Here is a 12,867-nt window from a genome sequence, read left to right as displayed (position 1 = left end):
ACACGAGGCAGACAGACGCATGAGAAGATGGCAGAGCCGAGAGGAGGGAGGAAAGTAGGGCCCTGGGCTCAGACTTCCCACATGAGGGCTATCTCAGCAGCAAGAAGTCCCCAGAATGGGACAGAGAGATAACTGGGCTATTCTTGGAGATCATGGTATCAAGACCTGACCCTTCAAAGCCTCCCAGATTGCCCAGAGGCAGGCTGTGAGCTGGAAGGTAGGCTGGGACAGTTTCCCCATAAGCCTCTGGCCCTGGCTTATATGGAGGTGGCATTCACTGGGCAAAGGCAGCTCTGGGAGCCTGATGTAGAGGCCAAGGGCTGAATCAGGCTGGAGCCATTGGTCCAAACTCTGTCCCCCCCACTTGGTTCTTGAGTAGCTCTTCAGAGAGGACTGCCACGCCCTTCAAAGTGATCCCGGCAGCAGCAGGGCCCGGGCTACTTACATGGGGCTGGCAGGGGGCTAATAGGAGTTGAAGATGGGCAGGGCAGGGGCCCCTCAGCTTCTGGGGCTCCCGAGCCTCTCCTCACCGAGCTTAGGACATCAGTGACCCGGGGGCCTGGGGTGAACAGAGGCAGGTGGGTAGGCGACAGGCACTTAGGAAAGGGGGCAGCAGAGGCCCCATAATGGGCTAGAAAGGGGAGGAGGGAGGTTATCGCTGAACCCCAGACCACTGCTGGGAGCTGGAGGGTGAACAGAGATGGGTGAGGAGGGTCATCCTTTGGGGCCACCCACTGGGGTCAGGAAGCCTCATTTGGTGGCCCTGGCCAGGACCTGTAGAATCAGGAAGTGGGAATGACAATCACCACAAGGCATTGTGGCCACTGGGCCTGTCCTGGCTGAGGTGAGAGAGGCCCAGTGGCCCTGTTCTGCAGCCCCAGGACCTGCCCCATATTGGTTTCCTGCCTTGTCTCTGAGCCTTATCCTGTCCCCCTAGTCCTTTTCTATCTCCCTGCAGAACTGAGGCTCAGCCACCTTTGTTATTGCCCCATGCTGAGGGCACAATCTTGAACAGGGAAGTATGAGTGGTCTTCATACTGCTGACTTTAGGGCCTGTTTCAATCTGTGGGGGAACAACATAGATGTCCACTGTCCTGTGTCAAGAGCCCAAAGCCCTATGCTTGCCTCACTCTGAAGCTTGAGGGACATTCAGGAATAACATCACAGCTGGATGGGATGGGTAGGATCAGAATCCCCATCTGACCCCTGGGGCCATCCTAAAGGGCAGCTGATGGACTATGTAATAGGTTGCCTAGATGGCTACCAGGCTACTTCTGGGGAGTTGGACAAGGCAGAAGATAGGCTGGGGGACCACTCGATGGTGCCAGGTGCCTTGTGGTCTTTGGGAGGAACACACAAGGCTGTGCTCTGCAGAAAGAGCTTTGGGATCAGGGTATAGCACTGAAGCCCATCACGGGGCGGGGTGCTCCCGGGAAACGAAGTATGGTTCAGTCACCCAGCCACTCACCAGTGCAAGATGGACGGAATCACAAGCTTAAGGAACTTTAAGAGAAGAACAACATCTTGAGCAAATTCTACCCTCATGCTTGGTCCCCCATGGGAACTGAGCTCCTGGCTCCCAGAACAGAACAAGCCCCAATTCATGGCCATGGCTTCCTCACTTGGACAGGGTACTTGAGAAGCTTGGTGGTGGTCTCAAAGCTGCTTCTTGTCCACACTGGGCAGCCTCTGACACCAGGTCCTAAGCTGCTGTGTTGCAGGACACTGGACCCCCTGAAGGCTTATCCACCCCAAAGAGTAACCCAGCATGGATGGGCTAGGTCTCTGGTAGGTACCTTTAGCATCTTCATCCTCTATGGTTGTGTTGGTGCTGTCAGAAGATTCCTGAGGAAACAGGGGAGGTGCAGGTCAGGATGTGATTGAGGACAGAAGGGATACAGCCAGCAGTGGGACTAGCCAAGGGCTCTGGGTCAGGCCTGTGGTGGCAGGCCTTGGGGCCCCCCAAATCTTATGGAGCAGTAACTGGAGGAGAAAGCTCCCTGATCTGTACAGGAGCCCTCTCAAGGCCTCATCCTGCCCCACCATAGGCAGCATCCATCCACATCCCCAACAGCAAGGGCTTTGACTTCCCTTTTCCCAACGAGACTCTGGGATGCTTAACTGACTGTCTAATGAGAGGAACCAGCACTTTGAAATTTCAAGACTTAAAACACAAGGTGATTTTTCTGACTCCTGGTGATGTGCCTGGGCATTTGACATTTAGATGGAGCAACTTTCAGATTCAAGTCTCTTGGGGCCCCAGACAGAATATACCTGCCACCTAGCCCCTCCCCAGAAAAAAGTGAGATGCCCACCTGGGCCATCTGCTCCTCCAAATCCTGCCAGGCCCAGCCCTTCCCACCTCAAGTGTCTGCTGCCCTTCAGAGAAAAACAGTATCCAGATGCCTCATGTCTTTAGGGACCTTGCTCTGTTCCTCAGAAGGAATATCTATCTCATAGGTCCCTGAGGGACTACCCCCTGGTCTGGACACTGACTGGACTTTGCTCTGGGCCCTAGGCCAGAACTGGAGGTGTTCAAGTGTAGGATCATGGCTCACCTCAACCCAGAAAATGTTGTCTAGGGGTCCCTCACAGAGAAATATGATCCCTCTCCAGACACACAGGGCCCAAGGGGCACCCATCATCCAAGCGGAAGGAAGACAGGTCTTTGGTGTCTAGCACTGTGGATGCCCACAGCCTCTGGTCCCTGCCATGGGATGGTGTCTTCTGGAACCTTCAGAAGGGAATGGGGGCCTCATGGGGGCATTCTGGGGGTTCATTAGGGAGATCAGGTCCTGGCATAAGTCTGAACTGCTTGCTGGCATGGGTGCTGTACTGGAAAGGGTTCAGCCACCTGCCCATCCCTCCCACCACCACAGAGAGCCAGCCCCTTCCCCGGCCCCTGGTGATGACGCCAATGTGATGGAGCGGATGGCAGAGCAGAGAGGAGGGGGGGGGTCCGCTCAGCAGGAAGCACTGGGGCTATGCTAGGGATTGAGGGGTGGGGGGCAGCCAGAGGGGCAAGGACAAAGTTCCTGAGCCGTGGACCTGCCCCAGTGCCTGTAGTGGGAGGTCCCCTTAGAGCCTGGCTGAGAGCTGGCATGTGGTGACAGGGCACAGCTGTAAGATTTCTTCCCAGGGAAGCGCCTGGCGCTTCGTTTTCTGCTGTGGTTCCCAGGCAGGTGGGCCTGTGGGCTCTGCCCTGCCTTGGGAGTTCAGGCCACTGCACACCTGCCCTCCACTCTGGGCACAAATGCTTTCCCAGGTCACTGTCCAGACCCTCCTCCTGGGCCCGGCGCCTCCTGCCCGAGGAAAGGGTGAGGAGGAGTGAGGCAGCCGCAGTACCTTAATCCCGTCCACTGGGTTATGGATAACGGTGGTTTGAGGCTCCTATAGAAGGCGGCAGACAGAGGAAGGAAAGAGAGGGAGAGTGAGAAAGAAGGAAGCAGAGGACAGGGGAGCCAGGGAGACAGAGGAGGAGTGGACAGCGGCCAGAGTCCACCCAGAGAGAGTGCAGAGCAGAGGGGACAGGGATGGAGGCGACAAGTGGTCAGCGAGATGGCCCAATAGGGATGGAGGCAGCAGGTGGTCAGCGATGGCCCTCAGGGCAGTGGAGCAGGCTGGGGTCCGACCAACATGATGGAACCAACAGATCTTCCCAGGCTGGAGATGGCGCCTGCCCTCCCGAGGGATGATGGAGCTCATGGGGGCCAAGAGAAGCTGCAGGTACATGTGGGCTCTGCCTCCAGGAGCTCTCCCCACCCTTTGCTGCCTGGACCCTCTGCCCCAGCATGGGGGAGGCACAGGCTTAAAGATGCCATCGGGGTGGGAGTGGTACATGGGATGGACAGGGCCCAAATGGGGCTGGCTGTGAGGCGGGTGTGTGAGCCACCTTGGCCCACTGGGAGGACCTAGGTGGTGCCTGGCACCCTCTTGCCACAGCCCAGCTGCTCTGAGCAGGTTCCCCACTGCCTGTACAGGACAGCTTTCCTCTCCTGAGGACTCCCCATGAGCTCAAGGGAACCATTTGGCAAAGGCAGCCTTCCTGTGGACTGTCTTGGGCTGTCTCCCAGAAGCCTGACCTGAGGCCCATGGGAGATTCCAAGCATACTTCTAGCAAACTTAGGAGCCTATGGCCCAGCAGACTCCAAACTGCCCCTGGATAGTGAGTGTAAGCATATGGTGCCTCAGCAGGAGGCTGGTGCCCTCTGACCACAACTCCACATCTCTGAGAATGCCAGCTGTGAGATTTACCTGGACAGGAGCCCCCCAGGGCAAAGAGGCCAGAGATGGTCAATACCACCTCAAGAAGCAAAGTGATACATAGTAGGGGAGTCAGCATCCCCACCCCTCCCCAGCAGGGAGCCCCCAGCCTCCCTTTCAGGCATCCATAGACCAGCAGTGGTACCTTAGTTTTGATAGGAACAGATGGGAGGGGCAAGCACAACCCTGGATGCTGCTGGACATCTCACTACACCACCATGGCCCCCACCCCATGGGACTCAGGGTGTGTCACTCCAGGCTACACCCCTAAGCTGGGTCAACCTGTTGAGGGTGGCAGAGAAGCTGAGGGTGAGGTCCCTGGGGGGATGGGGAGCCATGGCAGTGCCCTTGTCTTCTGCCTCACCAGCTTCCTGAACAATCTCTTGCTGCAGATTCTTGGGGGGATGACTCATAAGGCAGCATAGGTGGGAGGACAGACCTCTCCTCTGTACCTATATCTCCAGACTTCCCTGAACAGCTCTGTACTGGTCTGAACCTGGGGCCCCTGACCAGTGGTCTCTCACTTGAGACCAAATCCCCCATCACTGCCCCCAGCAAGTGTGGGATTGGTCGGGGTAGGTGTGTGCTGTCAGAGACCAGCCAGGCTGGGTGGGACCCCACCTCACAGGGCCTCTCAGACAGTGGGTGTGGGAGGGGCCAGGGGTTGAGGAGTTCAGTACCAGGGCAGCAGGAGGGAGGGTCCCTTTGGGGCTGGTGATGGCCGAACTGTTTTTGGTGCTGTTTGTCTGGGGCTGTGGAGAGAGAGGAGAGGAGCTGTTAGGGAGGAAAAGGGTACCCACTTCCCCTCCCATGCTTATCAGGGTGTCTAAAGCCACAGCCTCAGTGGCAGGGGCACAGCTAAGGCCAAACTGGCTCCTCACCTTGACTCCATCTGCCTTCTTGTTGAGTAAACTCTTGGCTGCTGCATTGGGAAGGAAGAAGGAATTGTTAGTGATGGACCCGGGTCTCCCTGTGGACCCAACCCTCCCACCTATCTCTGCCCTTTCCCCAGGAGTGAGGCCCAGGACTGGAAACAGTTGTGGCTTCGGCACATAGCCAGGCCCTGAGCAGCATCAGAACCTCCAGAGGGGTCTGGGCCACACTGCCCAGGGACCCCTCACCCCAGGATTGCCCCTTCCCCAGAATCTTCTGCAACCTTGGGGCTCCAACAGGGCACGGAGGCGCCTTCTAGCCCTGTGCCCCTTGGCTTTCAAGAGAGGGAGAATGTGGACTCCTCCCTTGGGGGCTGGCAGCAGGTTGGGGGTCGTGGGCAGCTGAGCAAGGAGGGAAGGTCTTGACTCCCACAGTTCACCATGTTCCCATCAGGGGTTCATCCCAGCCCAGGTACATGCCCTGCTCAGACCCCACCCTTCTTTCTAACAATGGGACTCCGACCTCTCCACCAGTGTCCAAATGCCTTGGCCTTGCTGTCTTCCTGAACCGTCCCAGCAACCCTGCTTGTGTGGGCCATTTCTTAGTGGCACTCACTGGGGCCAACAGCAGCCTTTTTGCCCACAAGCCCCAGCGGATGCCCAGGCCCAGCAGATGACCCTGTGACCCCAAAACTCCCCTCAGAGGTCAGGGTAGACCTGGCTCTGCCCCGTCCTCCACCCCCAGCATTCACACCCTCCACAGCAAAAGTTAGAATTTTCATTTTAGAACTTAAAAAAAAAAAAGAAAAAAAAGGAGGAAGTCAGCTTACCTTACAGAAAAGGAAAGGTGAGGAAGGGAAGGAGTGAGAAAGGAAGAGAGGAAGAAAGAGAAAACAAGATTTGTATTGGTTCAGGCAGGCACTCACACGGGGCAGCAAAGCCAGCCCGTCCTGGCCCAGCATTCCCCAAGGACAGCCAAGTGGCCGTGCGGCCGGTACAGCAGGTTAGAGAAGCAGCCAGGGCTGGGCACAGCACGAAGGGCACGGGAGGGGTGGGGTCCCTTGGCCCCAGGTCCAGTGAGGAAGGAGGAGGCACAGCTCCTTACACACCCGGTTCCAGGATGCTTGCTGACCATGCCTGATGCTGGGCTCTGCTGCTATCCAGAGGGGGGACTCTTACTGCCCAGGGCAGGCCTGGGTCTGCACACAGAGACCTAGGGCTGCAGCATTCTCAAACAGGGTGTCCCCCAAGAAGCAGCAGCAACAGCAGCACCCTGCATGAGCAGAAATACAAATTCCTGGGCCACCCAGCCCTCTTAAGTCAGAAGCCTGGGAACCTTGGCATCTACCTACCCACAATCTCACAGGGCAGTTCTGACCCTTGCTTCTTTGGGTGGCCTGTTTCATTTCAGAGACCAGGCCTGGGCCCCAGTGTTGCCTGCTGACCACCTGCCTTCTAGCCAGATCACCATGCCTGGTCCCTCCCAGGCTCTGCATGTGGTGTCACAGGGTCATAACCACCCGGGAGCTGCATACAACCTCAAGACCCTGAAAGGCAGGCCCAGCCTGCTGTGGCGGCACAGTTTTAGTTCACGGTCTCCCTCCTTGTGGATCTGTTAACTCTCACAAAACTTCTGCCAAGTCCAGGGTTACGTCAGGATCTTGAGAGCAGGTCTCCCCTGGAGCTAAGCAGACACTGGACTCCTGCATCCTGTCCTCTGCCGTTCATCCCCGCAAGGTTGAGTACCCTCCCCCCACCCCCCATGGAGCTCCAGGGACTACCCTGATACCCTAGGGCAGCCCTGCCAAGGGTTCCCAGGACCAGAAATTCCAACTTCTTTCCTAGAGCACAGACGGTGAAAATCCTCCCCTCACTGGGGCTAGAGTATATCCCTTAAAACTTATTACACAGGGATAGGCTAGTCCTGGTCCAGGGCAGCCCCACTCCTGTCTGTGGACCCTGCCTCTCTCCTTCCCTATCTCTAACACACAGCTCATCCCCAAAGATATCTACCCAGTGCAGGCAGCATGGAATGCCCATCTGCCCCTGGCATGGAGCTGCGCCTGGCACTGCTAAGGCTGTGGCATGGAGACCTCTTCCTGCTGGTGACCTGCTGCTGACACAGCAGGAGAACAGGCTCCTCCTTGGGGCATACAGAGGAAGACAAGAGTCTTAAAGACACTTGTCATGGCAAGCTGAGCAGCAAGAGAGGGACCTCCATCCCTCTAGGGATGTGACTTTTTAAATGCAGCAGGTTCAATGGGTGTTTTGCACAAGGTAGGCCTGACTCTACCTCCTATCAGGCCACACAGCCTTGGCCAAGCCAGCACATTCCCTGCTGAATTCTGAGTTGAAACAGTGCAGGACAATACTGATCTGAGAGTCGGCCAGACATGGGATCCTCCTACCTTCCCCCTTGGCTTGTCTCCAAATGATTCTCACAGGAAAGGAAGCATCTGCAGGCCTGTAGAGACCCCAGGACTGTCCTTGGTCATAAGAGGGCTCCATATGGGTCCACAAATCTATCAAAACCCACTTTTCCAAGCTGCGCTACTGGAGATGTTAACAGTTATCCACAGGAAGGAAAAGGACAGAGTTGAGGCTGGGGTGGATGTGCCAAGTCTGAGGACTTGGATGAGCCATGGCTTTGGCCCAGCCCCAGAAAGCTTTGAGCCCTGAGCTTATACCTATGTCATTTCAACATCCTCCCTGTGAACCCCTGTTTTACATCAGCCCCTGTGCATGTCTTGAGTGCAGCATGAGGCGCAGCCTGGCCCTTCCTAAGTAGGCAGTTCCTGGACATTGGTTTCCTGGTCCACTTCTTTCTTCAATATCCACATCTGCCCTGGACTAACTATGTCCTTTAGGTGCAGCAGGAGCCAAAGGTGGATGGAGCAGTCATGGGATCCCATAAATCTCACCTGGGGACTCCACAGGCCAGTGACCCTCCACCCCTGGGAGGATACTGCCTATTCCCAGGGGTGGTCAGGCCAAGAAACTGCAGCCAACCCACAGCTAGCCTGATAGTTATGGTCTTCTTTGCTCTCACATCTGCTCAATGTTGGAGGGATTTTGGAGGACAACACTCTACAGCAAAGGTTTCCCTGCTGGCTGAGGTGCTCTGCCACACTGGGACGTCTGACAGAAACACGGAGAAGAAAGACTCCTGATGCATATCACTGGAATACAGCTGAACCAACCTAATCAGGCAGGTGGGACCCGCAGCCCCACCTTTGCCTCATCCCCTAGCTGGGAACCCTGAACAGCCATGCTGGGCTCCATCAACATGCACTGACCACCCTCCAGGACAGAGTGGCCCTTGGAGCCCAGGGCGGAACCGCACATGCAGGCGGCCTCATGCACCGTCGCCCTTGCTCACTTGCAGGCAGGCGGGCATTGCAGCAGGAGTCCTGGGAAGAGTGTCACTCAAAGGGGCCTGTCTCATGCCGCTGTACCCTGGGCAGCAGGCCTCTCCAGGAGCCACTAGCTTCATCTTTTCCTAACCCCATTCCTCCCTCCCATACATTCTTCTAGAAGGCCATAAAATGGAGACTTGGGACTGTTCACTCGGCCCTCATGGGGAGAACAGACTCCTTTTAGGACAGCCTGAGCCTCCTCTATAAGGAGAGCCCTCTGGCAATGATAGCCTCACTGTGGCTCTGGAGGGTCACCAGGTAGAGCCAAGTGGGCGTGCAGGAAGAGCCGGGCCTTGAGAAGGCAATCCCTTTACTCCCAGCTGTTGCTGGAGGTTCTTATGGGAGAAAGCTATAGCTTGGTTTGGGGAGAACCCAGGGTGACCCTGTGTGCTTAGCAGCCACCCTTAACATGTGTTAGCTCTCAGCTTGGATAGCAGCTATGGAGCCTCTGAGGAGGTACCAGGGTCACCTAATCCTCAGGGGGTCCATGTCCCAGCTCCTGGCAGGAGGATCCACCTGTACCTCCCTGAGAAGAAGGTCAGCAGAGCTGCCTCCTCCCTCACAGATATGGGACTAGATGAGAAGTATCTCTAAAAAGAACCCAATAGGAGGCCTTCAGAGTCTCTTCAGGGCACTGAAGCCATCCCATCCATCCCTGCATGTGGGAACTCCGCAGTACAGACCACCAGCTCCACCTGCTTTGAGAGAAGGACTGACCACGGGCCCATCGCTCCCTCGAGTCAGCATCCCTGCCTCCACAGCCCTGCTCCCAGGGCTCCCCTTCCAGGACTCAGACCTCCAGCAGCAAGCTCAGTGGCTCCCCATGAGGTCACGGTCATTCTGAATGGGGTCTCCAGACCCCAGGCACCAGGATTAGGGGTCTTGGCCAAATGTACCTGGGTTTAGCATGGCCAGGGGTCACCTAGCCAGTCCCTCCTCTTATAGGTGAGGAGACGAGTGAGGACTGCCCTTGGGTGGACCCTCCTGGGATGTGACCACAGCGGGAGCAGGGGCTCCCGGGGGCCCTGCCAGCCTCTGGGGCGGCTCTGGGAACCTGGCCAGCGGCTGCGTGCAGCGGGGGGGCTGCATGCCAACAGGAAGGACGGGCAGGAGCGGGTGGACGCTGGGCAAGACACATCTACCTTGTTCCACCAGCCCCATGGTGGTGCCGGAGGCCGCGGTGGACATTGTGGCCGGAGCGGTGGTCTGTCTGCCCACTGTTAGCACCAGGTTAGAGACGAGGGGGGGAGGGGGGTGAACACAGACGGGGTGGGGGGCGAGGTGAGGGAAGAGAAGAGACAAAGGAAGCAGAAGAAGATTAGAGTTAAAGTTTAGGCAGCAGATGGCTCCAGAATCCCTTTCTCAGGAGAGTGAAAACAAGATTGGGCCGATTGACACTGAAAAGCATTTGCCTCCTTTCTCCTTAGAACACCCCAGTGGGGCTTCTCATGCCCGGCAGCGTGTGCCGGGCTCACAGCAGACAGGACAGTCCCATTAGTGTTGGTGTGACCATGTGTGCCCATTCCCGGCAGTACAGCATCACAGCAAAGTAACAGGAAGGGGGAGGGTGCCAGATGTGAACGGACAACGAGAGACAACCACAGGCGCTCGCACACGCAGTGTCAGACGACGGAGAAGCCAAAGGCACAGCTGTCCGGGCGCTGAGGCCAACACCACTCCCTGGGGGTAGCCTGCGGCACCCTGGGCCTTGGGGGGTCTCTAATAGACCCTTGAGATTTCATTTCCCCACCACCCACCCTGAACAACCAGGGCAGGCGGCGCCAGTTCTTCCAGAAGGCAGGTCCCTCTACACGCTGACTTCACGCTTACCCACCCCCACTTCTGCCACACCCCGCACACAACATGGTGCTCAGAGCACTGAAAACAAAGAGGCCACAGAGCTGCCCTACAGACGCCTGGACAGACACACGTGGCGGGCTGGGTAGTGGGCAGCACAGACACTAGGGTGTCAGGTGAGGGACACAGACCCAATACGAAGGAGACAGGGCAGGAGATGGCAGACTCTGGGCAGCTGCCCAAAGAATGAGCCCAGGAGGCCTGCTGGACAATAGGGGTCCCCGAACTGAGGGCAGAGGCTGGGCACCAACCAGCTTGTTGGAGATGGGTGGAGGTGCTGGTGAACAAGGAGGGGCTTCCTGCTACAACCTGCAGGTCAAGGGCAGCATCATGTCCTCCCTGGAGAAGAATGTCTCACCTGAGAAATTCCTTGTGGCCAGCATGGTGGTGAGGATGGCCCCCTGGGGAGAGACACACAGACAGAGCCAGGACCACTCTGTTAGTGTCACCTGCTGGCTTCTGGTCAGAAGAGCCCTGCCCACCTGCCTGCAGGCTCAGCCTTCCAGAGAGGCAAGAGTTTCAAGAACCTACCAGTACCTCTGAAAGAGATCATCTGTATCCAAATCAAAACATACCTGGGAACCCAATCCCGTCGACCGACTAGGCTTCTAGGCGCCTCAAGACCCTCCTAAGACTCAGGGGTTGCCAGAATCACTGTCACCAGGGCAGCCCTCTGGGTCTTCCTCCACCCCTTCTTTCCTCACAGGCCCGGGGTGGTAGTGACCGACTTAGGCTTTTAGGAGAATTATAGTTAAACGACATTCCCCAGGTCCAGGCCTGGCCTTGCCCTCAGCACTGAGGACCTGGGGAGATGGCTGGCCTGACCAGACAAACCATCATCAGGATCTTCTGGTCACCTTCCAGGGACCACCTTCCACTCCCATGGCCCACCTTCACTCCCATGGCCCTGTCCACCAAGACCAGCATTCAGATCTGATCTCCTCCTTACCAAACCTTCTCGGGACCAAGGCATGTTCTTCCCAGGTGTGGAACCTGCAGAAGGTCCTCAGGACACCCCTCCAGGACTGCTCAAGGCAGCAGGGTCGACTAGAAGGGGCCAGCTCTGTGTCTGGGGCCAAGCCCATACTCATGGCCTCAGGGGGCTTTGGGCTGTTCCCAGGGCCCAGATTCATTTGGTCTGGGACTTGCCAACAAGCACCGTCTTGGGGGCAGCTGTGACCCTGCTTCGTCCTTTGGCTGGATCTGCCGATATCACCCCCAGCAAGGGCCCGTGGGAACACAGGGACGTGTGATGGTTCTGTGGGCTAAATGGTAGTGCCTCACCTTGAGCTTCCTCCTGGCATTGAACTTCTTCAAACACTCCACGGTCTCCTGTCTGTGCATCATGGAGGCCACTGTGGAACGTTGCTGCAGGGAGAGGGGTGATCACAGAGTGGCAAGAAGCACCAGAGGCATCGGCCTTGTCCCGGTGGGGCAGACCCCAGAGTGTCAGGGGAAAGGCCCAGGGCAGCAGGGCTTATGGCATCCCAGGGCTCCTAGGTGCTGAGAGGTACCAGCCACCACTGCATCAAGAGATCAACTGTCCCCACCTGCTGTATCCTCCCACCTGTGACTTCAAGCCTTGACTCTCATAGACAGTACTGAAGTCAAGAGGAAGCTCAATGCCATCCAAGCCCTGTCCTCGAAAACCATCAGCATGTCCCAAGCCAGAGGCCATGAGGAATATCCAGGGAACTGTCAGCACAGGGACAGAACCCCAGTGCCCTCCTGGGGCCCTTGAGACCTCCCCCAGGAGATCCATTCCACAAGCGGGCACCAAGGACGACTTACGCAGACCCATGGATGCTTCAGGGCTTCATGGGCTGTGATGCGCTTGGCAGGGTTAATTGTCAACATCTGGTTGATGAGGTTTTTGGCTTCAGGAGTGACAGTGTCCCACTCAGGGGATGGGAACTGCAGAAGCAAAGAAATAATGCACAGGCCAAGGCTGAAACCCCCTCCCCCCATGCAGGGACAGAGTTGAGGAGGGCAAGATAGAGGGTGTGGCCACAGGAGGCTCCACCCCCACCCCCTGGTGCACACTCACGTCATAGGCCCCAGCCTTGATCTGCTGGTACAGCTTATGCTGGTCCTCATCCCAGAAAGGTGGGTAGCCCACCAGCAGGATATACAGGATCACTCCTATGGTGGGGACATGAGCAGCACAGCCCTGGGAGGGCACTGGGGTCCTCAGCATTCTTTTACCCCACCCCAACAGGCACCAGGCACATGGGAAGAATGGCATATATAAATCCTATTCCCAGCCCTATGCCCACCATACTTCACCATGGAGCCCAGGCTAGCCCCCTCTACTTCAACACCACCTGCAAGAGGAAACACCTGCCCTAGGAGCAGCCCCACCAGGTGGTCTGAGTGTCCCTGAGCCCTTCACTCAGGCTGTCCACTTGGCTCTGGGCCCAGACCTTTGCTGAGTGCAGGTGGACACAGGTGACGGGCCC

The 12,867-nt window shown here is 57.2% G+C and overlaps 1 protein-coding gene across 17 annotated transcripts in view; it reads right to left on the bottom strand.

Moving 5' to 3' along the window:
- The window catches only part of Camk2b (calcium/calmodulin dependent protein kinase II beta), a 94,600-nt gene that overhangs the window by 9,210 nt on the left and 72,523 nt on the right, over nt 1-12,867 (bottom strand). For 3 of the 17 annotated variants that reach the window (XM_078039810.1, XM_078039814.1, XM_078039815.1), the window contains 10 exons: nt 12,456-12,550; nt 12,200-12,322; nt 11,693-11,776; nt 10,767-10,809; nt 9,694-9,768; nt 5,145-5,185; nt 4,944-5,015; nt 3,346-3,390; nt 1,797-1,845; nt 446-559 (listed from right to left, as the gene is read on the bottom strand). In XM_078039810.1, coding sequence (XP_077895936.1) covers nt 446-559; nt 1,797-1,845; nt 3,346-3,390; nt 4,944-5,015; nt 5,145-5,185; nt 9,694-9,768; nt 10,767-10,809; nt 11,693-11,776; nt 12,200-12,322; nt 12,456-12,550 — 741 coding nt within the window. The remainder of the gene's footprint in view (nt 1-445; nt 560-1,796; nt 1,846-3,345; nt 3,391-4,943; nt 5,016-5,144; nt 5,186-9,693; nt 9,769-10,766; nt 10,810-11,692; nt 11,777-12,199; nt 12,323-12,455; nt 12,551-12,867) is intronic. The other 14 variants (XM_005319238.5, XM_078039811.1, XM_021722309.3 and 11 more) reach the window with 14 other exon arrangements.

This window comes from Ictidomys tridecemlineatus, chromosome 2 (assembly GCF_052094955.1).
Source record: "Ictidomys tridecemlineatus isolate mIctTri1 chromosome 2, mIctTri1.hap1, whole genome shotgun sequence".
Lineage (NCBI taxonomy): Eukaryota > Metazoa > Chordata > Mammalia > Rodentia > Sciuridae > Ictidomys > Ictidomys tridecemlineatus.
This window is presented reverse-complemented; position numbering and strand designations above follow the sequence as displayed.